Source organism: Ovis canadensis, chromosome 3 (assembly GCF_042477335.2).
Source record: "Ovis canadensis isolate MfBH-ARS-UI-01 breed Bighorn chromosome 3, ARS-UI_OviCan_v2, whole genome shotgun sequence".
NCBI lineage: Eukaryota > Metazoa > Chordata > Mammalia > Artiodactyla > Bovidae > Ovis > Ovis canadensis.
The window spans coordinates 183,186,463-183,212,666 of record NC_091247.1 but is presented as its reverse complement, the minus strand read 5'-3'; the positions used below and the strand labels follow the sequence as shown (position 1 = coordinate 183,212,666).

The following is a 26,204-nucleotide window of genomic DNA, read 5'->3' as shown; positions in this document are numbered from 1 at the left end:
CAGCATCTTTCACAGCAAAGACATATCCCCACTGGGTGTGAGTGTCACCAGCTCGCATGCAATTATTTTAATGTCTGGCCCGGGACCTCCTTCTGCCCCGATTGGGCATATCTCAGGAGAGTCTCCCCTCTTCCACCCTTCAAGCCCCACCTGGTGGCAAGGGCTAAGTCTCCTTCTAAGAGATGCTTCTCTGAGCTTCCAGAGATGCCATTTCTTCTTGATCCTCCCTCCATGATTGCCTCCTATTACCTGTCTGGGGACCCATCTCCCCAGCAGGCCACAGACGGGCACTGCCAACAGGGGCCTCTGCCATCTCCCGACTCTGTATACTATAGGCACTTAATAGTCAGAGTCTGCATATACTTGTCCTATTCCAGGCAGTACTTCCATGCTTTACATGTATTAATGAGTTGATTTTTCCCAGCAGCTCTGGGAGACAGTGCATCCGTCAGTCCTGGCTGGAGGCAAAAACCATACCAATTATTTGAACAGAGAATTTAATCTTTAAAAATGATAACTAGATGTAAAGAGTTCACTTGGTAACTATAAAAGCAAAAATAGAAAATTGCAGGAAGCAGTTCCCACCTCTGGAGCTGAAGGCACAGAGGGAAGAGGTGGAAATTAGTCCAGTTCGGGGCTGGAAGCCACACTCTGAGGTGGGGTCTGCAGGCAACTCCTGAGCCAGCAGCACCAGGCGGGGACAAAGGACCATGAAGCAGGGTCTGAGTTTTGGAAAAACTGCAGAGTGGGTTTAGCTGCTGCTGAAGGAAGTGCCACAGCTGGGAGGAGAAAGGACATAGGGACGGGAAGCAAAAGGAACGGGCAAGTCTTTCTTTCTCCCCCTCCTGACTTTGTCTCCCTCTCATGAATAGAAAGTGGCTGGCAGAGCAGAAGTAGGGTTTGCAGAGTCCTGGCTTCAGGATCAGAAAGCAGGTTTGGAGCTGAGAGGCAAAAGCTTAAAAGACTGATCTCAGCTGGAGCTGTTACTATTCAATTTCACAGATGAGGAAACTGAGGCACAGAGAGATTCTGCAATCGGCTCAAGATTAAACCACTACCCAGAGCAGAGCCAGGATTTGACTCTAGGCAGTCTGGCTTCAGCACCTGGCTCTTAACCCCTGGACCATAAATGCTGAATGATGAATGGATAGATGGGTGAATGGATGGATGGATGGATGGATGGATGGATGGATGGATGGATGGATGGGAAGGCCCCAAGATAGTGCTTAGACCAGTGCCCAGCCATGCTTCCGACAAGCACAGGTCCTCCTGGCCTGACTGTATCTTTGTTGCCCACCAGGTCATTCACTGGAACTCCCCCAAGAAGCTGCGGGTGAAGAATAAGCACGTGGAGTTTTTCCGCAACCTCTACCTGACCTTCCTGGAGTATGATGGGAACCTCCTGCGACGAGAGCTGTTCGGCTGCCCCAGTGAGGCTGACGTCAACAGTGAAAACGTGAGTGGCCCCAGGACTCGGCCACGCAGGCAGGGGTGGCCTCTCTGCTGGTCTGCCAAGGACCTCCAGTGCTTGGCTCTGTGCCAGGCTCAGGGCAAGCCCAGAAGGAACCAGGTGCCATCCCCACCTTGGAGTGGGGAACAGGGCGGTGTGGGGTGGGGGACACATCAGTAGGTCGCTTCCATGATCATCTCTGTGGATGCAGCGGGGATACGTGTGCCCAGACCAGGTGAAGTCAGAAGGGAGCTGTCAAGCAGAGGGATCAGTGTGAGAAAAAACTCAGTGAAACAACAGGCCAAAGGTCTCTCCACACCTGGGGACTTTGAGGGCTTTGTGGACACAGCACCCACATGGGAGACCCAGGATTCAGGATCAGTACAAGGCACAAAATATCTTCATAGCTAGGTCACAGACATAGCTGGCATGTACTGTATTATCCTGTTTCTTCACTGTTTATAATTTCTTTGTATATCTTATTTGATGCTCATAGAAACCTTTTTTTCCCCAGTTAGAGTTGAAGACATTTTAGACATAGAGAGGTTGCACAGTTTGCTCATGGTCACACAGCACGTAGGAGCAAAGTTGAGACTGATTTGAAGCTCTAAGGAGCAGGATGTGGGGCAGCAGCTTATTATAGTGGAAAAGGCAGGGCGTATGGGGTCAGCTTGGCCTGGCTGGGCTTTAATCCCTTCTGATTTCCACTTCTGTGATCTCAGGCAAGTTACTCAATCTCTCTGTGCTTCAGTTTCCTCATCTGTCACATAGAGATAAGAAAAACTGCCACAGGGCTATTCTGAGACTGAGAAACTCTGTGTAATCCATCTCGGTCAGCATCTGCCCCATGTTGCCGTTGTTGTTGTTCAGTTGCTATGTCGTGTCTGACTCTTTGTGGCCCCATGGACTGCAGCACGCCAGGTCTCCCTGTCCTTCACCCTCTCCAGGAATTTGCTCATACTCATGGCAACCCACTCCAGTACTCTTGCCTGTAAAATCCCATAGGCAAAGGAGCCTGGTAGGCTGCCGTCTATGGGGTCGCGAAGAGTCAGACACGACTGAGTGACTTTACTTTCACTTTTCACTTTCATGCATTGGAGAAGGAAATGGCAACCCCCTCCAGTGTTCTTGCCTGGAGAATCCCAGGGACAGGGGAGCCTGGTGGGCTACCATCTATGTGGTCGCACAGAGTTGGACACAACCGAAGCGACTTAGCAGCAGCAGCAGCATGTCCATTGAGTTGGTGATGCCATCCAACCATCTCATTCTCTGTCATCCCCTTCTCCTCCTGCCTTCAATCTTTGCCCTATGTTAGATGCTTGATAAATATTTGGTCCCTGTCCTTTCCTTGACCCTTAGTATTAAACACATGAGTAACTGTTTCATTCAATCAGTCAACAAACATTTATTGAAGGCCTTCTTATTCTGAGCACTGAGGATTCATTCACAGGACAATGATCCCTGCTCTCAGGGTGCTGAGATTAATATTTTAGTAGGGAAGACACAATAACTAGACAAGCTATCAGGAAAAATCATTAGCCAGTGGCACGTGTTACATAATGACATATGAAATAAAGGAGGACTTCTGAGGAGGTGACATTTTATCTGAGACTCAAATTTAAGAAAGAGACAGTTGTGGAAGAGTGCAGGATCAGGGGAATACAAGTCAAAGTCACACGAGGAGGGGGTATCTCCTTACACCTGTCAGGAAGGCTGTTAACAAAAGATAATAAGAGTTGGCAAAGGCATGGAGAAGTTGAAACCTTGTCCACTGTCAGTAGAATGTAAAATGGTGTAGCTGCTATGGAAAACAGAATGGAGGTTCCTCAAAAAAAAAATAATAATAATAGTAGAACTGTCATATGATCCAGCAGCCCTACTTCTGGGCATATGTCCCAAAGTAAATTGAAATCCTGGAGCAGCATCTGCATTTCCGTGTTCAGTGTAGCAGTATTCTTAATAACCAAGCTATGGAGGCAACCTAAGTATCCATTGACAGGTGAATGGATAAGGACAAGGCAGTATGTACATACACAATGAATATTGTTCCACTTTAAAAATGAGGCCAGTCTTATCATTTGTGACAACATGGATGAACCTGGAAGACATTGTTTTAATGAAATGAATCCGTCACAGAAGGACAAACACTGCACAAGTCCTCATGTGTGAGGCTTCTGAACTAGTCCCACGTAGTGATGCTGACAACAGAATGGTGGCTCCCAGGGGTTGGGGAGAGGGGGTCATGAGGACTTGATGTCCAGGGGCTATAAAGGTGCAGTTCGTTCCAGAGATGCCCTCTACAAATATATTTAAAACTGTAGGTTTCGAGTTAAGTGATCTTAACCACACATACACACACACAATGGAAAAACCAAGGAAGTTTTGGAGGCGATGGTTATCTTTAATACCTTAAATGTGGTCACAGTAGCATGAGAACATAAATATAGCCAAACTCACTAGATTGTTCTAACTGTGTGTCATTTTTTGTAGACCAACTATACTGCAGTACGGCTTCCCTGATGCCTCAGGGGGTAAAGAGTCCACCTGCAATGCAGGACTCGCAGGAGACGTGGGTTTGATCCTGGGTCCTGGATGAGGAAAGAGCAACCCCCTTCAGTACTCTTGCCTGGACAATCCCATGGACAGGAGCCCGGCAGGCTACAGTTCAAAGGTCACAAGGAGTTGGACATGACTGAGTGACTCAACATACACACACTGCAGAAAGTGGGAAAGGGGACGAGAACAGCAAAGGAAGCGGGTTCCAGGTGGATGGAGTCGCTGGCACGGATGTCCTGAGGCCGGGCAGGCTTGCTGTGAGGACTGGAAGGATGGACCGTGTGCCCAGGGGCTGATAGGAAAGGTGGAGAGCAGGAGATGCCGAGCAGCGGGGCAGCAGGAGGCAGGCTGGAAGGACGCTGGGAGTGGGTTAGAGAGTCTGGATTTTGTCTTACTACTGTTGCTTGTATTCTTGGATGTCAGGAGGATTCTTTTAGACTCTAGTGCAGGTGGGGGCGGGGCGGAGCGGGAGGCTCTGCCAGCATGCACCTACCTGGCCCTTTATCAGGATGACCAGTAGCACGGCCACCCCGCTCTCTGGCACTTACCCCCAGGTCACAGCATCATCCCGTCAATCTCCAGCCTTTCTCTAGTCACCCTCCGTGCCTTCCTCAGCATCTGCCCTTCTTTTCCACTCACCAGAGAGGAAACAAACCCATTAAGCTCTTGACCTCCATCTCAGACTCTGGGACGCCCTTAGAGGTCTCCACAAACACTGTGTTGTTCTGAGTTTTCCTTCCGTTCTTTTCACTCAAGTCAGAATTTGTTATCATCATCAATATTTGAGTGCCCATTCAGCACTTTTCCCCCAAACATTAAATATAAACTGTTCTCCTGCTCCCTTTTTTTTTTTTTTTTCCTCCACAGAAGAGGCTCAAATACAAAGCCTTGCAGGGTGATGTCATCCGTTAATCTCTGTAGGGGTGAGTTCCCGTGGTGTGCTGCTCAATGCCTTACAAAGTGGAACTGCCTTTAACCGTGACTCACCAGCCCTTCCTACGCCAGTCTCCCCTGGTGGATCATCAGAGGGGAGAAATCGTCTATGGTCCTTCTTGGAATCTGTGGCTGCATTTACTTGGTGAATAAGTACTTAGGAGAGCTGGCTACCTGCCAGGTGCCATGCAGGGCACCACGGTTGAAATTAGAGGCTGCTCCAGGCCCTGGAGATGGTCAGTGTCAGAGATGGTGAGAGGACAGTCTGCCCGGGTGTGGGGAGAGCGGCCTTCTCTAAGGCTCACACCAACTGTCCCCCAAAAAACTCTCGCCTTGACACTGAGCCCACACCCACCACCTCTGTGTTCATTCCAACGTCCCAGGCTCCCCTTACCCTCCTCAGGGCCTTGCTTCTCAAGTCCTGGCATACCCGGCCTGTCCCAACCTCAGGTAACCCTTTACATCACTCTCTGTGAGGTGCCCTATTTTCTTTTCATCAGCACATACATGCTGTCCACAATTACTTTATTCATGTCATTTTTTCCCTATTTTTTCCCCCAAGTATAAGACTGTTAGACACTCTACCTGTACCAGTCACCCCTCGCATAGCAGCAAGCACATAATGAACACTCTTTAAATATTTACAAAAAGAGCAGAATGAAGGACCAGACCTGAAAACCGAGAAGTAGAGAGTTCACAAGGAACATGCTGGTGGTTTCGCTGCTGGAGCAGAGACTTATCGGGAGAAGGGCAGAGAATGAAGCTGACCCTTGCAGGGCCTTGGCTATCCTTGGGCATTTAAATTGAATCCTGTTGGCTGTGAAGAGTCCCCAGAGGGCTTCAAATGCAGTCAGGTTTACACTTGAGAAAAGTTGCTCTGGGTGGAGAAGAGAATGGAAGGGTCTAGACTAGAAGCAGGGGGCCTAGAGAGAGGCCGTTGCTGCATCCCAGGCAAAAATGGTGGCAGTGGGGCTCTGAGCAGGGGCAGCGGCAATGCGGACAAAGTCAGCTGGAGTGTTTTGTGGGCACTGAGGACAGGGGAGCAAGTGCAGCCAGTACCCAGAAACCAAGGCAGCAGGTCCCTGGGCCCTGTTACAGGCAGCCACCTCCGGCCTGGCTGGCCCAAAGTGAGAGGGGCTAGAGCAGGAGTCTGTAACATACAGCCTGGAAACACATCTCTGCAGCCCTGGTCCCTTGCCGCCTGCCCAGTGTTATCTGTAACCACTGCCACAGGGAAGGGGTAAGACCTTGGATCTGGCCCAAAGCCGACTGCTCTCAGTTCTGGGAAGAGGTCATTGGAGCCATGAGAAGTGTATTGATAGTGGTCCTCTTAAAGTGAGGAAGTCAGGGACCTCTCCATTGAACTGCAGATCCCAGGTGGAAAAGGGCTGCAGTGGCAGGCACCAAGTCTCAAGACATGTTCATCCACTCGGCAGATAGTCATTCAAACAGTCACCAGCCACAGGGCCAGTGATCTGGGGCAGCAGTGCAGATCGAAGCCTGACTCTCACAGTGCTTGTCTAGTGAGGGGTGCAGACAGGCAGGAGGTTGTCATCAGTGTGAGAAGTGCCGGGACAGTGTGGTGCTTTGAGAGCACACAAGAAGAGGAGAGAAGGTGCATCAGGGAAGACTTCCTGGAGGAGGTGGAATTCAAAGGACGAATAAGGAGGAATGAGAAGGTGTGGAGAGTGGAGGGAACAGCATGGTCAGTGGGGACCAGAGGTGAACAGGAGCATGGCGCTCTGCCTCTAGCAAAGCCAGCATGAGTACACAGGGGACTGCGCAAGTTCAATTTTGTGTCATTATTATTCCTTTATGGAGAAGGTGATGATGATAAGCTTTCTGGTCATTCCAGGCTGCTCATTCAGTACACACAGGCACCTTGGAGAGGTCACATGGATGCTCTGGGCCTCAGGTTCATCATCCGATAAGTAGCTGCAGGAAATGATACCTTTGTCATAGTGTCTCACAGATAACTTAAATCACCAAAAATAGGGCTCAGCACCCAGAACACAATATTCATTGAGATGGGGTTTTTTACAAACCACCTGCCCGATCATAATCTGTTGTTACACAAATGGGTTTGGGGTCTTTAAGATTTTTTTTTTTTCTTGGAAGGCCTAGTAGACAAATGGACCTACATCTCTGTGTATAAAGCATGAGCGGGGTCTATCACATTTGCTCTGATTCAATCAATCAATCCCAGGTAGATTTCCCTGCAATTAAGAGAATTTGGGTAGGAAGGAAGAGGCCATTTGGTTGGTCTCGGTGCCAGAAAGAAAGAGGGAAAGAGACAGGAAAAAGGAAAAGTAGGAGAGACAGAACATGAATTCAGGAAGTTGGGGATTCAACCCTTCAGTAAGCAGCAGACCCCATCTTCCAGCCTCTGAGGTACTTGCTCCAAAGCAAGATGATTTTGTTTGGAAGAGCTCGGGCTCCACGTGTGGTCAGAATGACAGTCGCTAATGGGACACAGTCGCTCCTGTCCCGTAGTTTGTCTGGGCATCTCTTCCTGGAACCAGTAAATTAATCTGTGTAATGCCATAAGCACTCGCTAGGCTTTAGTTACTATAATTTGATTGAAGTCGCAATGGAGGCTAGAATTTTATATATTAGCATTTCTCTCCCCTTTCCTCAGCAACCCAGCCCCTCAAGCATAGCCAAGAAACCCTGGGACTCCTCAGAACACAGCTGGATAATCATGGATATTCTCCACCCCCTAATCCATGCAAAAATCCTTCTACAGCATCCCTAACAGGCTCGCATCTGGCTTCTGCTGGAATGTTCCCAAAGACAGGGAGCCCACCATCTCCAACAGCTTACTGCACTGTTAGAAAGCTCCAGATGCTAAGCCCCATTCTTCCTCATGTTGAGTTGAAATCCCCGCTTCTGGAAATAATCCACTAATCTGAGTGCTGTCCTTTGGAGCAGTGAAAAATAAGGACACCCCCTGTGGTCCCCAACAGCTGGGCAGATAGTGTCGCTTCCATACAGTGTGTTATCCAGAAACATGTAACTGTCCCCCAGGCACTGTGTCTATAGCAGGCTGCTTTTATCATCAAGAGTGCCTGGCTCCACCTCAGGGATTTTTTTTCAGATAAAAGAAACTCACCTTTTTAAATGCAAGGCCATTAAAATATATATTGTTATAGATGTTTTATACTTCCCAATTTGGATGGGAAGTACATGCCCTTCCTTAATTTTCAGTGACTGAGGTTGCACTGAGTAGGCTGAAGGGGCAGGAACTGGCCAGAGGAGGGGAGATGCTGTTTATCCTGGCGGGAAATGGCCTCAGACTGTTCACTGCTTATTCCGCAGATTTCATTCTGACAGCTGTCACTTTCAGTTCATCAACTTCAGAATAGCCCTTTCTGGGCTCACCACCCTGTGCATCCTTCCTCTAGCAGCCAATTAAAAAAAAAGCGGGCGGCGGGGGGAATCCAGTGGTCAAAGTCCAGTGGTAAAATAATTATCCACTGTCATGTTAGTTAAATTATGAAACAAAACATCCAAGGGGTGAAAAAAAAAAGACCGGACATCACTGAGTTTTCACATTTATATGTAATTGTAAGTCAGTAGACAGTGTCAGCAAACAGTTTTTCTTTCTTTCTTTCTTTCTTTTTGGCTTTGCTGGGTCTTCACTGATGCTTGGACCTCCCTCCGGTTGCCCTGCGCAGGGGCTGCGCTCTGGTTGCGGTGTGCAGGCTTCTCGTTGCAATGGCTTTCCTGTTGTGGAGCTCAGGCCCTAGGACGGGCAGGCTTCAGTAGCTGTGGCACGTGGGCTCTGTAGTTTCGGCTCTCACGCTCTAGAGTACAGGCTCAAGAGTTACACACAGGCTTTGCTCCATGGCACGTGGGGTCCTCCCTGACTGGGGATCAAACCTGTGTCTCTTGCATTAGCAGGCAGATTCTTTACTACTGAGCCACCAGGGAAGCCCCCAACTTAGAATTTTCTTATCCCATGCCCACAGCAGACATCACTAATTGATGACCTCGCTCAGCCATCTGGGGCCAGCCCCAGACTCAGAATCCTCCCCAAGACAGCACACCAGTGAACCAGTAACAGTTTCCCAGTGATGACACGAGGTGCCAAAGCCTCCTGGGGGCATCCATGCCCTATGCCTCAGCCACTGTGCTCTCTCCTGTCTTGGAAGAGCTCTCTGTGCTGCTCAAAGAGCTTTCTCTGTTTCTTCTGGCCTTTAACAATTAGAGATTTCCTGCAGAGAAAGTAAAGAGGAAATGCAACTTTCTTCTTTACCACAATCAAGGGAGGGAGGCATCAACAAGTCACATTTCACAGATAAGAAAGCTCAGAGGAGATGCGTTATGTGAGTCAAGCAACTCCTACATGGTGAGGCCATTATTGGAAACCAGGTTGCCTGACTTTGAAGCCGTGCTTCTCAAGTGAATGTAGATCCCTATTTAAAATTAACAGAAGATGGACTGCCCTGCTGGTCCAGTGGTTAAGACTCCGTGCTTCCACTGCAGAGGACACAGGTTCAATCCCTGTTTGGGGAGGTTCCGCATGCCACGTGACATGGCCAAAAAAATATATTGCTGCTGTTCTTTAGTCACGAAGTCATGTCAGACTCTTTTGCAGCCCCATGGACTGTAGCCTGCCAGGCTCCTCCGCTCATAGAAGTTCCCAGGCAAGAATACTGGAGTGGGCTGGTTGCCCTTTCCTTCTCCAGGGGATCTTCCTGACTCAGGGATCAAACCTGCACCTCCTGCTTGGCAGGCAGGTTCTTTATCACCTAGCCTTAAGGGAAGCCCCAGAAAGACATGCATAATTAGCATAAGAGGAACTACAAGTCATTCAGTGATTCTTCTAGCGGCTTTTAGTTTGTATCATTTTTCTTACTCTTTTATGAGCCTGCAAGGTGGTTATTATTAGCATTACTTTTTAGAGGAAGAAAAGGAGGCTCAGAGAATGGAATTCAGAGGATAGGTTGGCAGCAGCTCTGGAACTGGTGTCAAGCTGAGTGGTCATTTTACAACTACTGAAAACACTCCCCAATCTAAAGTTGTCATATCTGCCCCAACCCCCACACCCCATCTCCCAGAGCTCTTGCTTCTCATTTTCTCTGCAGCTCTTATCACCAATCAGTGATTATATTCTGGACTTATTTATTTTTTTGGTTATATCTCTCCAACTAGAATGTAAGCTCTGGGATCGTGTGGCTGTTTATCTGTTTCATTCATCAGTATAACTTTATGCCTATAAAAGACTGCCTGGTATGTGCTCGATAAATTTTGTCAAACAAATTAACTATTACAAATCCTTGTCTTAAAGTATTGGTGGTGCTCTGGAAAGATCCCTGTACTTAAAAATCAGAAAACCTGGCCCTAGGACTAGATCTGTGCCTTCAACTATAACTCTTTACCTGTAAGCCTTCCATGAGCTTCAGTTTTCTCACTTATAAAATGGTCAGTAAACAAACCGAGCCCAGGCTGGGATGAGAGCTCAGAGGGGTAAGGTGTGAGCAGGGCTGCAGGGTGCAGGAGGTCTCACTACTAATGTTGACCAGAAATATCATCCTGGACACCTTCCCGTCCAGCTGCTCTGAGATCTCTGCCTCATTGCTGAAATGAGGGATTCCAAGCTTAATGCCCTCGTGCTGCAAGGGTGATGGGCTGCCTGCAGGGTCACACACCCAGATACTGAGCTCACTAAGAAGGAAAGAAAACGGCACCACCATGATTTAACGAGAAGTTAAAAATAAGACACATATAAACAGATCCTACAAACCCTTTACAGCATCATTGCACGGCAGTTCCAGGGAACAGATGGCTTTGTAGAAACAGCTGTATCCCCGAGAAACCCCAGAGAAACCCTGGAGTGCATCATTGCTCTCACATGCGAGCCGCGTGTCACCAGCTCCTTCATCACGCAGTGGGCAGAGGAACCCAGAGTGGATGGCACTCAGAGTCCCATGACAGGTTGCCCAAGGCTGGCCTCCAGTGACCCTCCTTGGCATGTTAAATCCCAGAGCTGAAGCATCCCAGTGTTTGCCTGGGTGGCCAGGAGAGGGGATGAAGAAGGAGCCCAGGGTCCAGAGAGTCACAGGGCCGCAAGCACACACCCCTCCTTCATACCCCTAGGCTCTGATCTATCCAAACATCATCTGTCCAAACCTGCCAGGTGCTTGACTCTCCCACATCTTTGTCACAGACCTCTGCCTACTTTTACTTTTGCCCTAACTGGCTCCTTGCATGAAACATAAGGGAAAGCTCTGAAGCAACAATGCCTCATGTAAAACGGTAGGAATACTCCCTATGGGATTTCAGGCCACTCAAACTCTGTGCCTCAGTTTTCTCATCTATAAAATGGGAAGCAAGTAGGACTGTTCCTACCTGGTAGGCTTGATGAGGGCTAAATACGGAAAGATAGGTCAGGAGCTTAGGTCAGTGTAGCACACAGCACACCACCACCCTTCCCTCCCCAGCCCCCCATCATTTTATTTGTATTATGAATATGCAGTTTTTACAATTGCTAACTCGCTTCTTTATTCCCCCAACCAGATGGTATAAACAATTTAAGTGCAGACACTTGGGTTCATTCCGCATTCCTGGCGTGGGGCTTGGCATAAAATAAGGGCCTCTTAATTGTGTGGGATGTTCACATTAATGGTGATACCTGGGAGGCAGCAGACCATGCCATTTTCTTCTTTATCTTCTCAGAGCCTCGTCAGTGCTGGGAAGACGTCTCTGAACCTTCACTGAATGGTCCTAAGCCCATGTCTCTCCCTTCCCATGAAAGAATGAAAGTGGCCCATGGTTTGGTTTCCTTGGAAAACAGTGTTTTGGGTTCCTGGAACTTTGATCATTAGTACACACAGCAGGCAACCAGTGAGTTGGTAATCTTTTTCTGCCTGTCCATGTGGTTTAATAAAATTTAACTGCTTCATGGAAACCACAGGGAAGAACCGTGAATGAGGTTCCAAGAGATGTGTTAGGGTCCCAGCTTTTCTGAGCACATCCCTGGAACTTCAGTTTCCTCATCCGTCAACTAGCCCTCCTGGTCTCATACACTTACTGGGAGGGACAGATGAAGAAATGGATATCAAGGCTGCTGAAAGTGAAAAGTGCCGAAAGTGTAAAGCAACACTCTTGAGTGTAATTTTATCCCCATGTTTCTACCTGTTGTCCTAAGGCGTCAGAAGGACACGTGTCACAAGAAGGGGTGGCCTTAGAGACTTCTGAATTGGTCTGTAGTGCTGTCTTCATCACTTACTGACTCAAAGAGTTCAAGTAAGCATGTTAGTTATGGGAACACAATTACTCATAAAATGGGCTTGGCAGGCTGGAAGTTCATGACTCACACAAAGTCCAAGCAGGTGTTCCTAATTGGCAGGTGGCTCTTCTCCATGATCAGGGTCCAGATTCCTTCCATCTTGTGGCTCTGCCCTCCATGGAGCATCTTCCACTAGGTGCTCTTGCTTTTGCATGAGGCAGTCTTAAAAATGGAGCCTGTAGTAGCCAGAATCTACCCACGTTCTACTGACCTGAACTTGGCCACTTCTCTCAACCTGAGCACCAAAGATCTCTGTCACCAAGGGGGACACATGATTCAGAACTCAACAGTCACTGAACCATCTAGCATTAGACCCAGAGGTTGATGAACAAGGCATTGCAGTGACTTTATGATGTACAAGAACTTGGAGGAAATACCGCTAGTTGTGAATCTAAGCTGCTCTGTTCGTTTACTGTGACCTTGACCAAATGGCCAAACCTTTCAGACGATGATCATCTTCATCTATAAAACAGGCCTGCTAGTGGTCTCTGACCCATGTGAGTATTAATGAGGAAGTGCCTGCAGCGCTCTCAGCACTCACCTGGCCTGCTGAGCACATGATGCTTACAACCCAAAGTCTTTGTCCTGCTCACCGGAGAAGTGACTTGCTCCAGGTTACATAGCAAATGAGGGTCAGAGAGGTCAGGCCTCATTGCCCACTGATCCCCATAATCTCTCCATGTAGTTTCTCCTGACTTTGAGCAGAAGTTCAGAGGCCAGAGCCCCAGGACACTGTTCCTGTCCCTCTAGAGTCCGCAGGCATGACAGCCATCATCTCTGGCAGCTCAGGGGTCAGTCTAGGCCACTGTCCTTAAGGATGGGAAGAAATAAATGCAAACGGCTTAAAGGCCATTTTCCTTTGAGTCCAAATTTCCCCGTGCCTCAGCTGGCTGCCCAAAGAAGCAATTTAGCAAATGCATGTTGTCTCAGGAGGGATCTGTCTTTTGTTTCTGCGACTTACTGGTTGGGAAACCCCCTGCTCCCCGCACGACTGGAGTGTGGAGTGGGGGTAGCATTCAGACCCTGTTAACAAAAGCCATACCACCCTTGCCCTCCAGCTCGGCATCTCCCTGGAGATATTGCCTGGACGTGAAGGAGACAGGTTTCAAGCTGCTTGAGTCCTCTCCTTGGGATCAGCCTGAAATCCCATCAGCCATGCAGTCAGCAGTGAGCAGTCCTAGATTAGAATTTGAAAAGGAACATAATGCAATCATAATATTTCTGAGGTGTGTGTAGCACTCTACAGTTTACAAAGCACTTGTACATGCATTAGCTCATTTGAGAAAATTGCAGGGAATTACTTAAGTACAAAAAAGTATAACAAGACCAATAAAATTCATCTGTGAATCCTCCACTCAGAAAAGAGCTTTGTTAACATTACAATGGATTCCCTTTCGTCTGTTTCCACCTGGGGTTGGTTGGTCTGTCTGTTCACTGTGTTGTGATCATACTGCAGATGCATTTTTGTGGCCTGCTTTGTTCACACTGCATGGTATCTTCCAGCACATTTGACCTTCACATCCATCCCCCAGGAAAGAAGTAATTGTGTCGTGAGATGTTCCTGGTGTGAAAGGTCCAAGGGCTGGATTCACAGTCCAGACTGCTGCTCTCTGGCTGTAATTGGCAGGTGACAGACGCTTTCTGGGCCTCAGTTTCCTCCTTTGTAAAACAGAGATCTGTGCTGAAGACAAAGCAGTGCGTCTGATTTAGCACTGCACCTGGCACACCGGCGGTGCTCAGTCCACGTCAGAGCAGAGGTGCAGAGCACTATGTTGATGATTAATATTAAAACTCAAGGAAGGCATTGGTGTAGAGTTCTAGACTCTCATGTTGTCTGATGTCATATCTGCTGGGCTCTCCACAGCCCTCTGTGTGGCTGGTAAACAGCAATGTTATAAATCCTAGCCTTTAAGCATTGTGATGGTTAGGGGTGACCTTGGGAAGTGGCTGCCACTGAACCACATCAGTACAATGCAGTTCCTAGATGAAGGCTACTTATCCCCCAGGACTGCTGGTAGACCCTCTTAGAAAGTGACTCTAGAAGCACTTTCATTGGCCACTCTTCCCTTTCTTAACATGCTATGAGTGGCTATGAGTATATCCACTAGAGGCTTGCTGGGCATGCAAGGATCAGGGAGGATTCCTGTAGGCCAGGAGACATTGAACTTAATCCTGCAGTCAGAAGGGGTCACCTGGCTCCTAGGGCCTTAGGTGGAGGGAGAATTCTAGTTTCCAGCCTTATATCAGTTAGCTACCCTGTTGGCATAGGGGGAACTTTCAAATAGGCAAGGACATCAAATTGGTCTTGAGAAGCCGAGAAATATCCCTCACTGCATCCTTTCTAAAGGTTAAAAATGTTCAAGATAGCTGAGCATGTCTCATAGATCACTGGATCACAACTGATTACCCAAGTGGCCTTTGGGAATGTATGGGCGCATTTGGAGTTATACTCAGCCATCTGGAGAATGCTACAATCATTTATTGGGCCGGGGCCCAGGAGGCTAGCCACCCTGTGTTGTGTGGAACAGACTCATGTAATGAAAGTGACACTATCTGTCGTCTAGTGCTCAAAACCCATAAAACCTCGGTGGCGTACAGAGAGAAGCGTGAACAGTGAGGAGCGCTCGTGGAGGCAGCTCTGCTGACCTTGGCTGGGCTCACTCACATGATGGGCAGCTGGGGAGACTCCACTCTGTGCCATCTGTCTCATCTCCCAGCAGGCCAGTCCAGGCATTTTCCCAAGAAGTATGCACTTCCTCTTGAACCTGATCCCTCACAATTGGGACATCATTACTTCCCCTCCATTCTGTTTGCCAAAGCAAGTCACAAGTCCAGCCAAGAGGTTCAAGGAGTAGGGAAATAATCTTTGCCTCTGTAGTAGGCAGCACCAAGAGTCACATGACAAAGGGCAAGGATATGGGGCAGGGGAAGCGAAGAAATCAGACCTTTTAATGCAGTCAGCTGTCAGAATACACATCTTGAGAAATAATATCATAGTTTAACCCAACAGTTCCCAACCTTTTTGGCACCAGGGACTGGTTTTGTGGAAGACAGTTTTCCCATGGACCGAGCAGGGGTGGGGCGATGGTTTCAGGATGGTTCAAACACGTTACATTTATTGTGTACTTTATTTCTAGTAGTATTATATTGTGATAGATAATGAAACACACAGCTCACCATACTGTAGCATCACCGGGAGCCTTGGGCTTGTTTTCCTGCAACTAGGTAGTCCCATTTGGAGGTGATGGGAGAGTGATGGGAGCTGCTGTAAATATAAATGAAGCTTTGGTTGCTCGCCAACCGCTCACCTCTCACTGTGCAGCCTGGTTCCTAACGGGCCACAGACCAATACTGGTCCAGGGCTTGGGGACCCCTGGTTTAACCTATCAAGGCAATGGTCTTAACTGATAGAAATCATGTGAAAGTCATATGAAGTCATAGAGAAGTGAGTGAATGTATTTTCTTCTAGATTACTACACTGTTGGTTTGGAGATTTAAAAAGAATATTTATATATATATATACACCTTCTTGGGAAAATGTTCTATCGTATTCAGCTATTAATCTTAATAATTCTAGCCATGTAAACTTTCATCCATATTCAACTATGTATCATCATATAATGGACAAGGCTCATGTAACAGAAAAAATATTGGAAGCAACCATGTGACCTTTGGCAAATAATTGTTTTCTTTCAATAACTTTTATTGAAATACGATTTGCATATATAATAAATCCCCCCATTCTATGTGTACATGTATTTTCACAAATGTGTGCTCCCATATACCCATCACCTTGATTGCAACATAAAACATCCCATCACCCAAAGAGCTTCTCTCCTATCTCTTCCCAGCCCTTTCATTCTGCTACTGCATATCCACTGGTCTGATTTCCATCACTATCGAAGTTCATTAACTTTTTCATTGCAATTCTTCACCTGTAGAACAGGTATAGTCACCTCTGCCTGGGAGGGATACTGCGTATCAGCAGCTCTGGAAACCTGAGATCTGCACGTGTTTATGCTGGATGCTAAGTTCCTCCTTTCCTGTCCGTGGGACAGCTCACTCTTTCACTAGTTGGTTAGGAAGGAGGATAGAAGAGATAAGTGAAGAAGTCCTACTGGCAGATTAATGAAATAAAAGATCTCAGGGCACCAGGAGAGGAGAAAGAGAAAAGAGCAGGCACTGAGACTGACTGAACTTGGATGAAATTAAAGGAAGAGATTTTTTATTTATGGGATCGCTTTTCCTTTCCAGTACCTGGTATAGAGTTTTAAGTCTGTAGCTCTAGGGAGAGAAAAGCATCAGGTCACACAAAGGTACTGTTCAATTTGGTTCTCATTACTCTGTTCTTTGACAGTTACCACCTGTTGTTTGAAATTGTTGTGCTGGGTCATCAGGGAAAATGTTTTCTGTTTTGTGTAGGAGTTTGTGGGTGCTTATCCATTTGTCAGTGCTGCCACCATGAGACCCTCACTGTCAGCTCAGAGGGTCTCATTCCTCAGATGACGAGCCAGCTGCCCCCTATCATCACCTCTTTGAAATCAGATTATATTGCAGAAGAAAACAAAGACAGGATCCTGTCCTTCTCTGACTGGCCGATCAACAAGGTCCAGTGGATAAGAATCTCAGGGAAGGACAGGGTGCAACAGGCCGACCACCTTGGGGATTTCCTTCTTGTTCCCAAGCCTTCTTTACTATCTTTCAGCTCCAGAAGCAGCTCTCAGAACTGGACGAGGATGACTTGTGTTATGAGTTCCGGAGAGAACGGTTCACTGTCCACCGAACCCACCTGTACTTCCTGCACTATGAGTATGAGTCCGCTTCAGACAACACAGACGTCACCCTGGTCGCTCAGCTCTCCATGGACAGGTAGGCAGACGGGCCCCGCTGCCCACACCGTCTCCTCACAGCTGCTCTCCACCTGAAGAAGGCAGAAATGGCCCCACCAGCTTGGAACATGGAAGCCTGCTAACACAGGGCCTAGTCTCAGCCCTTCTCCAGCTCTGAAAACCAAGGGCTCCTGTATTTTGATGATGCTGGTTGTTTTTGAGAATGGAGGAAGAAATGATTCTAAAAAATAGAGCTAGTCAGTTTACCTCAAGGAAAGGGGGAGGTGTATCATAAGGAAACACCTGGACTGGACCCACAGTTGATGTTGGAAAGCAACTGCTATTTCTTTTCTTACACATGTGTTGATGCAGGGATCATTCTTGGAGCCTTTATTAGGAAGTACTGATGTGGTCCCTACCCTTATGTGGCTTACAGTCTATTGCACTGATTCTCAGCCTTCAGTTCAGTTCAGTTCAGTTGCTCAGTTGTGTCCGACTCTTTGCAACCCCATGAATCGCAGCACGCCAGGCCTCCCTGTCCATCACCAACTCTCAGAGTTCACGCAGACTCACGTCCATCAAGTCAGTCTTGCCATCCAGCCATCTCATCCTCGGTCGTCCCCTTCTCCTCCTGCCCCAAATCCCTCCCAGCATCAGAGTCTTTTCCAATGAGTCAACTCTTCGCATGAGGTGGCCAAAGTACTGGAGTTTCAGCTTCAGCATCACTCCTTCCAAAGAAATCCCAGGGCTGATCTCCTTCAGAATGGACTCGTTGGATCTCCTTGCAGTCCAAGGGACTCTCAAGAGTCTTCTCCAACACCACAGTTCAAAAACATCAATTCTTCAGTGCTCAGCCTTCTTCATAGTCCAACTGTCACATCCATACATCACTACTGGAAAAACCATAGCCTTGACTAGACGGACCTTAGTCGGCAAAGTAATGTCTCTGCTTTTGAATATGCTATCTAGGTTGTTCATAACTTTTCTTCCAAGGAGTAAGCGTCTTTTAATTTCATGGCTGCAATCACCATCTGCAGTGATTTTGGAGCCCCCAAAAATAAAGTCTGACACTGTTTCCACATCTATTGCCCATGAAGTGATGGGACCAGATGTCATGATCTTCGTTTTCTGAATGTTGAGCTTTAAGCCAACTTTTTCACTCTCCTCTTTCACTTTCATCAAGAGGCTTTTTAGCTCCTCTTCACTTTCTGCCATAAGGGTGGTGTCATCTGCATATCTGAGGTTATTGATATTTCTCCCAGCAATCTTGATTCCAGCTTGTGTTTCTTCCAGTCCAGCGTTTCTCATGATGTACTCTGCATAGAAGTTAAATAAGCAGGGTAACAATATACAGCCTTGACGGACTCCTTTTCCTATTTGGAACCAGTCTGTTGTTCCATGTCCAGTTCTAACTGTTGCTTCCTGACCTGCATACAGATTTCTCAAGAGGCAGGTCAGGTGGTCTGATATTCCTGTCTCTTTCAGAATTTTCCACAGTTTACTGTGATTCACACAGTCAAAGGCTTTGGCATAGTCAATAAAGCAGAAATAGATGCTTTTCTGGAACTCTCTTGCTTTTTCCATGATCCAGCAGATGTTGGCAATTTGATCTCTGGTTCCTCTGCCTTTTCTAAAACCAGCTTGAACATCAGGGAGTTCACGGTTCATGTACTGCTGAAGCCTGGCTTGGAGAATTTTGAGCATTACTTTACTAGCGTGTGAGATGAGTGCAATTGTGTGGTAGTTTGAGCATTCTTTGGCATTACCTTTCTTTGCCTTAACTGGGGACAAATCAAATTATCGAAGGAGCTTTAGGAAAAAAAAATTCATGGTCTGGCTCCATTGCAAACTAGTTAAGTAAGATTCTTTGTGAAGACCTTGCATCATTTAGGTTTGCCATGTGCATCCAGTATTGATAATATGGGACTAGTAAATAGTTAAGTCAAATAATTAACATTGTGATAAGTGCTTTGAAGGAACAGTGATCGATATTAACAATGTCAAGTGAGGGACCTTCTTTAGGTGGTATGATCAGGGGGAGGTCTTTCAAAGGAGGGGACATTTCTGCAGAGACTTGAGGATAAGAAAAGGAGTCAAGCATAGCAGGGGAGTGTGAAAGTATTAGTTGCTCAGTCATGTCTGACTCTTTGTGACCCCATGGACTATAGCCAGGCTCCTCTGTCCATGGAATTCTTCAGGCAAGGATACTGAAGTGGGTAGCCATTCCCTTCTCCAGGATATCTTCCCAACCCAGGGATAGAACCTGGGTTTCCTGCATTGCAGGCAGATTCTTCACTGTGTGAGCCACCAGAGAAGCATGTGCATTGCCAAAAAAAAAAAAAGAAAAAGTTTTCCAGGCAGGATAAAATAGCAAGTGCAAAGGCCCTGTGATTGGAAGAGCCTTGTATATTCAGATACCCTGATACAAGACCAGTGTGGCTGAAGCACCACTAGAGAGGGACTTGAAGTGGAAGCTGCATGAGATTAAGATTATAAAAATTAGAAATTCATAAAATATTTGGATTTTATTCTAAATGTGATGGGAATTTATTGTAGAAATTTAACAGAGTTTTTTCTTTGGTTTATGTTTTTGAAAACATCTCTGGCTGCCAGGAGGTGAGTGGATTCAAAGCCTTTCAGGGTTATGCAGTTTTTCTCTTTCTGGCCATCCTGTGTGCTTCCTGCCAGCTTCCTCTCCAATTGACACATGGTGTGCAAGTGGCTGCCCTGGCCCCAGCTTTCTCCACGTCATTCCCTCTCGACTCCCATAGTTAGGAAGGGAGTTTGATGGCCTCATTCTGTCTTTGAGCCACTTTGGAGATGCCTGTGGATATGATTTCATGGGGTGGTTTTAGGAGGAAATAAGTTCATGCCTTTAAAGCGCTGAGGACAGTACCTGGCACACTTAGTAAGTGTTCAATAAATGTCACTTGTGATTAGTCACAAGTGATTAGAGAATCGGCAAAATGAAGAAACAAGCACTGGGACACAAGATGGTTCACAGATAGTAAGCAGCCCGAGAGTCCCAGAGAATGAGGGGGAACCTGGCCTCCAGAGGTATCTGGGAGTGATGTGTGTTGACAGTAGCAGTGGAGGCGGTGAGTCCCACTGCTTCTTAGCAAATGACAGCTCATGGAATTAAACTGCTTCATGGCTAGTGGTTTCCTGGAGATGCACAGACTCCAGAACACCTGTGCAGAACTTCCTGGCCATCGTTCAGTTGCTAAGTCATGTCCAATTCTTTGCGATCCCATGGATTGCAGCACACCAGGCTTCCCTGTCCTTCACTATCTCCCAGAGTTTGCTCAAACTCATGTCCATTGAGTTGGGGATGTTCTCTAACCATTTCACCCTCTGCCACCCTTTTCTCCTTTTGTCTTCAGTCTTTCCAAGCATCATGGTCTTTTCCAATGAATTGGCTCTTTGCATCAGGTGGCCAAAGTATTGGAGCTGCAGCATCAGTCCTTCCAATGAATATTCAGTGTTGATTTCCTTTAAGATTGACTGGTTTGATCTCCTTACAGTCCAAGGGACTCACAAGAGTCTTCTCCAGCACCACAGTTTGAAGGCATCAGTTCTTCAGTGCTCAGCCTTCTTTATGGTCCAACTCTCACATCTGTACATGACTACTGGAAAAATCGTAGCTTTGACTATACAGACCTTTGTCGACAAAGTGATGTCTCTGCTTTGTAGTACGCTGTCTGTGTTTGTCGTGGCTTTCCAAGGAGCAAGCATCTTTTAATTTCATGGTTGCTGTCACTGTCCACAGTGATTTCATAACAGGTAACAACAAAGACCAGATGGGACGAAAAGGACAAGTACAGAGGTTCTGGCAGCAGCTAGGTCCTTGACCTGCCGTGTCCTCTCAGGAAAGGCCTTTCCCTTCTCACGACCCCAGTTTTCTCATCTGCAAAATTCACATGATCTCTCAGCAGATACTATGTAGGCATCTGTTACTGTGTTGTGGCCAACTCTTGTGGGGCTGGGAATACATAAGACCCCATTCCGCCCTCACAGAACATGTAGTGAACTCAGGACTCAGATCATGCATTTGTTTTCTGTTGTGGTTTAATCAGTCACCACAGATCTTGCAGCTTTAGAAACACTTTTTTCTTTTCTGACTGTGTCATGGATCAGAAGTCTGGGTACATGTTAGCAGGTTCTCTGCTTGGGGTCTCAGGCCTGAAATCCAGGTGTTGACTGGACTGTAGTCTTACCTGGGAGTCAGGGTGCACTTCTAAGCTCATTCAGGTTTTGGCAGAACTCAGCTCTAGGACCATGGTCCCCATTTCCTTGCTGGCTGTTAGTTGGGATCCTTCTGGGCTCCTAGAGGCCACCCTTAGGTCTTAGCTGTGTGGAGAATTTCATAACAGGTAACAACAAAGACCAAATGGGACGAAAAGGACAAGTACAGAGGTTCTGGCAGCTGTTCAAGTACAGAGGTTCTGTTCTCTCCACAGCTTCCTTCTTCAAAGCCAGTAGGAGAACCTCCCTGGTCAGTTATATGACATCATCACAGCCGTACTAGTCTATCGTATAGAATAGTACCAGGTTCTGCTCACACTCGAGGAAAGGTGATCCAGGACCATACACCAGGAGCTGGGGCAAGAGTCTTGGGGCCAACTGAGAATTCAGGCTGCCACAGGCAGGGAACAGGTTGGACAACAGACAGGTGCTATGAGAACCCATGGGAGGAGGCCCTGTCCTGGCTGCAGCAGAGAATGGAAGAAGTGGGGAATGCCCCCAGGAGGGGTTCTGCCTACACTGAGCTGGAGGCTGAGTGGACTGACAGTAGAAGCCTTGCAGGGAGAGGAGGAGCCCCCTGCGAGGAAGGAGAGGACGCCAGGCCTGCTGGGATGCACACAGTTAGGGCTTAGGTACTAGGGTGAGGAAGAGGAGAGCAAATGACGTCAGCCAGGAAGGCAGGGCTTGGGGAAACCAGGGTAGGTAGCCAACCCTTCCAGCTCAAACCTGCCAGGCTGCCAGTGAGGCTGCATGAGGGGCTGACCTAAACCCATGTCCCAAGTCACCCCTCCCCTTCCTTACCAGCCTGGGTGCACACGCCCTCTCCCACCAAGCACAACAGCAGGCCACCCACCAGAACAGTCCACTCTTTGTGTTTATTCTTCCTTCTTCTCTGCGCCATTTAAAATGAAAACAAAACCTAATCCTTGATCCTTGTGCCGAACGATGGTCAAGCTTGGTCTTCTGTTCTCCAGGCAGCGTAAATATATCTCAGTCCCCCCAGAGGAGGCACATGAAGCTCAGATACTATGATCTGCCCAGGTGAGTGAGTTCCAGGCAATTCCAGTTTCCCATCTTTCAGAGCATCCTGGCTTTCCTTGGTCACGTTCACACCTTCTATTTGTATATTCAGTTTATCGCCAAGATATTCTCCATCAAGATCAGTAGCCAGTGGCCACCTGTGAACTCAGGAGAAAAATGTGAGACTCTCTGGGAAAGCCCGGGACATAATGATGTTCAGTTAGTGCTTGCTGGATCCAGAGACTCTGACCACAGCATCTGCACAGGGTAGGTATTTAGGAGAGGGAAAATAAAGTAGAGGGATAAAGGAGAGGAAGACTTGGGTTCAAAGTCAAGTTGCACTACAGACTAACCATATGAACTTAGACAAGTTATTTAGGCTGTTTGAGTCTCACTCTACTTACCTATACCCCACTCCAGTACTCTTGCCTGGAAAATCCCATGGACAGAGGAGCCTGGCAGGCTGCAGTCCATGGGGTCGCTAAGAGTCGGACACGACTGAGTGACTTCACTTTCACGCATTGGAGAAGGAAATGGCAACCCACTCCAGTATCTTGCCTGGAGAATCCCAGGGGTGGGGAAGCCTGGTGGGCTGCCGTCTATGGGGTCGCACATAATTGGACACGACTGAAGCGACTTAGCAGCAGCAGCTACTTACCTATGAAGTGACAATAATACCGTCAAGTTCATAGGTTACCATCTATGCTTTACAAAGTAAGAGATTGGAAAGTACCCAGTGATTAGCAAATGTGCCACAAACACGAGCACAGTTCTCTGAATGGTTTTTACCTTTATGCTGGCCATGGCATTTGCAACCTGGAATTCACCAACAGTTAGAAGGAAAGGGCTTCAGAGGTGGTCTAGTGGTTAAGAATCTGCACTTCCACTGCAGGGGGCACCGGCTCACTCCCTGGTTGGGGAACTAAGATCCTATATACATCGTAACCCGCCCCCCACCCGCCCCACCAAGAAAAAGGAAAAAAATTAAATTATTAACAACCCAAATCCATCCTTACGTATATACTTGTTATCAAGGAAAGAATACAGACAGGACAGAGCCCCTCCTTCTGTGGCCAGCCCTGAGCATCCTCCCAGCCTGGGCTGCAGGAGACCTGGCACCTGCCCTCACCACCCCCTTAAAGACAGGCCGGGCACCTCTCACATCAGCTGCAAATACCAAGCGCAGGTGCCTTCCCTTCAAAGCACACGCATCCGCCAGCATGGCAGGCGGGTGATTCCCCCTTAACGCATTGTGACAAGTACTGCCATCCAGACAATACCTCAGAGAACTCAAGGAATTCCACACCCAAGCAAGAGACGCTTAGCGGGACATAATCAGAAATTATAAAGCAGCAGCACACAAGCTGATGAGAACGGCGGAAATGCCTCCTTCCACTCCATCCCACACATCCAATTATGATGCAGCCGGCTGACTGGTGCCTCTTGGATTGATTTTTAATTGAAGAAACATTTCGGGTATGTTTGTAAACCTTTGAGTCAGAAGTAGGCCCTACGTGAGTGCCACAACGAATTAGGGGAGCCGGCATGTGGGCTCCTGTGCCCAGCTCCCTCTAGAATTCCGTTCAGGAAGAATGAATGTCGCCTGCTGCAGTGGTGGACCCGGCAGGGCTGCTCCTTGCCCAGCCACTCACTCCCGAGGATGATCGAAAGGACAGAGGGAACTGGCCAGGAGGGATCCTGATTACAGCATCGCTGCCACCTGGCCAGGAGACGCTTGCTCTTCCCTGCTTCTTGAATGAAGCCTTTGAAATACCATCTGCAGTTCCAGGGACTCATGTGGCTGATGGGCCTGCTGTTTGTTTTCTGCAAGTGAGGGAAAGAGAACACGAGCTGAGCTAACGGGGTCCCCTTCTTAGGTCCCATTGCAGCACAGCATCTCTTGGGACCTTGTTAGAGCACAGATACATGGATCTCACTCCAGATCTGCCCAACAGGGATCTCTGCAGTGGGGCCCAGGAATCTGTGTTGTAATAAGCCTCCCAGGTGACCCTCAGCCTGCTGAAGCTTGAAAAGCATCATTCTGGAGAGTGAAAAGCACTCCTTTCACCATGTGACAGCCAGGGCGATCTTTAAATATATACAGCAGGCCACATCATTAGAACTCTGATGCATTCTTATTGCCTCAAGAATAGTCTTAGAGCTGCCCGCCGAGACCTTGATAGCCCTGTATGACCTGATCCCTGACCATCCCCGAACACCTCTCTCCTTCTGCCCCTCACTTGTCCATATGCCATCCACACTGGTCCTGTTTCTTCTTACTTGAGAACACACTAAACTCTGTATCCCAAGGGCTCCTCCCTCTTCTTGGAAAACTTTTCGCCCAGGCTTTTTCAAGATCAAGACCAGGCTTTCTGCTTGTCCAGGGCTCACACTGACCTTTCCACTTGCCCTCACCCTTACTCTTCATCCCGTTTCCTCCTCTGTGACCCCTCTAGCCCTCAGTTCACCCTGATCTTATCTTGGTCTGCTTATTATCTTCTCTCTAGAAGTGCATTCAAAACCCTTGTTTTTCTTTCGTTTTGGGGCCCAGCACAATACCTGCAGATGCTCAGTCGATATTTGCTGGAGGTGTGCGTATTTGAAAGGCAGGAATCACAGGTGTCAAGTACCGAGTATGGATGTGTGCTGTTGCTTCAGTCGTGTCCACTTCTTTGTAACCCTGTGGACTGTAGCCTACCAGGCTCCTCTGTCCATGGAATTCTCCAGGCAAGAATACTGGAGTGAGTTGCCATGCCCTCCTCCAGGGGATCTTCCCAACCCAAGGATCAAACCCACATCTCCTGAAGCTCCCACACTAAGCCACCAGGGAAGCCCCCATGTACCGAGTGCCTGCTGCATATCCAGTTCTATGACAGACACGTGATGGTCATGACTAAGGCTGTTCACAGGGCAGTGGTCACAAGGTTCCAGGAGCAGCTCTGGGCAAGCCCCACCAAACAACCACTTTTCAAGTCCCCTGTTTGTGTCACATTTGTTAATGTCCCATCGACCAAAGCATGTCCCATGGCCAGCCCAGAATCAGTGAGAGGGGAGGGTAGTAGCAAAGCATGTAGATAGAGGGGCAAGAGTTTATAGCCAATTTGTCATTGACTAAGGTATTATTGTCCCCTATATGCATGTGCGGAAATGGAAGCACAAACAACTATGGTGACTTGCCCAGAGATACTGACAGAGGTCAGAGTTCAGACCTAGTTCTGCCTGAGCCCAGAACCCTCAGTTACCCTCTGGACCCCTCAGCCTGCCTGGCTTAGGGTACCAGATTGGAGTCATCGGCCTTGTAGGGAGCGGGTTCCCCATTCCAGCAGAGGCTGAGTGGCCACCTGCCTGGCTGCTTGGGATGACTGACATTCTAGAATTCCTTCCAAGCCAAGTCTTCTAGATTTTGGACTCTGCCATCTCCCTGCCTGCTCCCTGACACCTCCACAGACTGTCTGGGGCTCCCCATCTCAGTAGGACCCCCTTGGGGAAGCCCTGCCTCTTTCAGACATCTGAAAGCGGAAGGCCTTCCAGACATCTCTAGGCACTCCTGAGCCTTTGCCCTCCTCTTCCCAGCATGAAGCAATGGTGGGCTCTCACAGGGAGGGGAGAGCAGGGGACAGAGCATCAGGATGGGTCCTGGTGTCAGCATTTCCTCTCGTAACTGTGTGCTCTTCAGCAACTTAAGACCCTCCCTGAGGCTGAGCCCTTTCATCATAATGATGGTGTAATCAGACTGAAAATCTCAGAGATTCTTTCTAAATGGATGATACTGCAGTTGCAGAATTAATCTTTGTCTCTTGAAACCCTCTGCATTGGTCCAGGTCCTTGATATGCCAGACCCTTATCTTCCTACCTAAGAAAGACTCAGCACAAAGCT

General features: G+C 47.9%; 1 protein-coding gene across 4 annotated transcripts in view; it reads left to right on the top strand.

Moving 5' to 3' along the window:
* LARGE1 (LARGE xylosyl- and glucuronyltransferase 1) overlaps positions 1 to 26,204 on the top strand; it is a 617,169-nt gene that overhangs the window by 557,020 nt on the left and 33,945 nt on the right. For all 4 annotated transcript variants that reach the window (XM_069585273.1, XM_069585276.1, XM_069585275.1 and 1 more), the window contains 2 exons: positions 1,301 to 1,456; positions 16,939 to 17,102. In XM_069585273.1, coding sequence (XP_069441374.1) covers positions 1,301 to 1,456; positions 16,939 to 17,102 — 320 coding nt within the window. The remainder of the gene's footprint in view (positions 1 to 1,300; positions 1,457 to 16,938; positions 17,103 to 26,204) is intronic.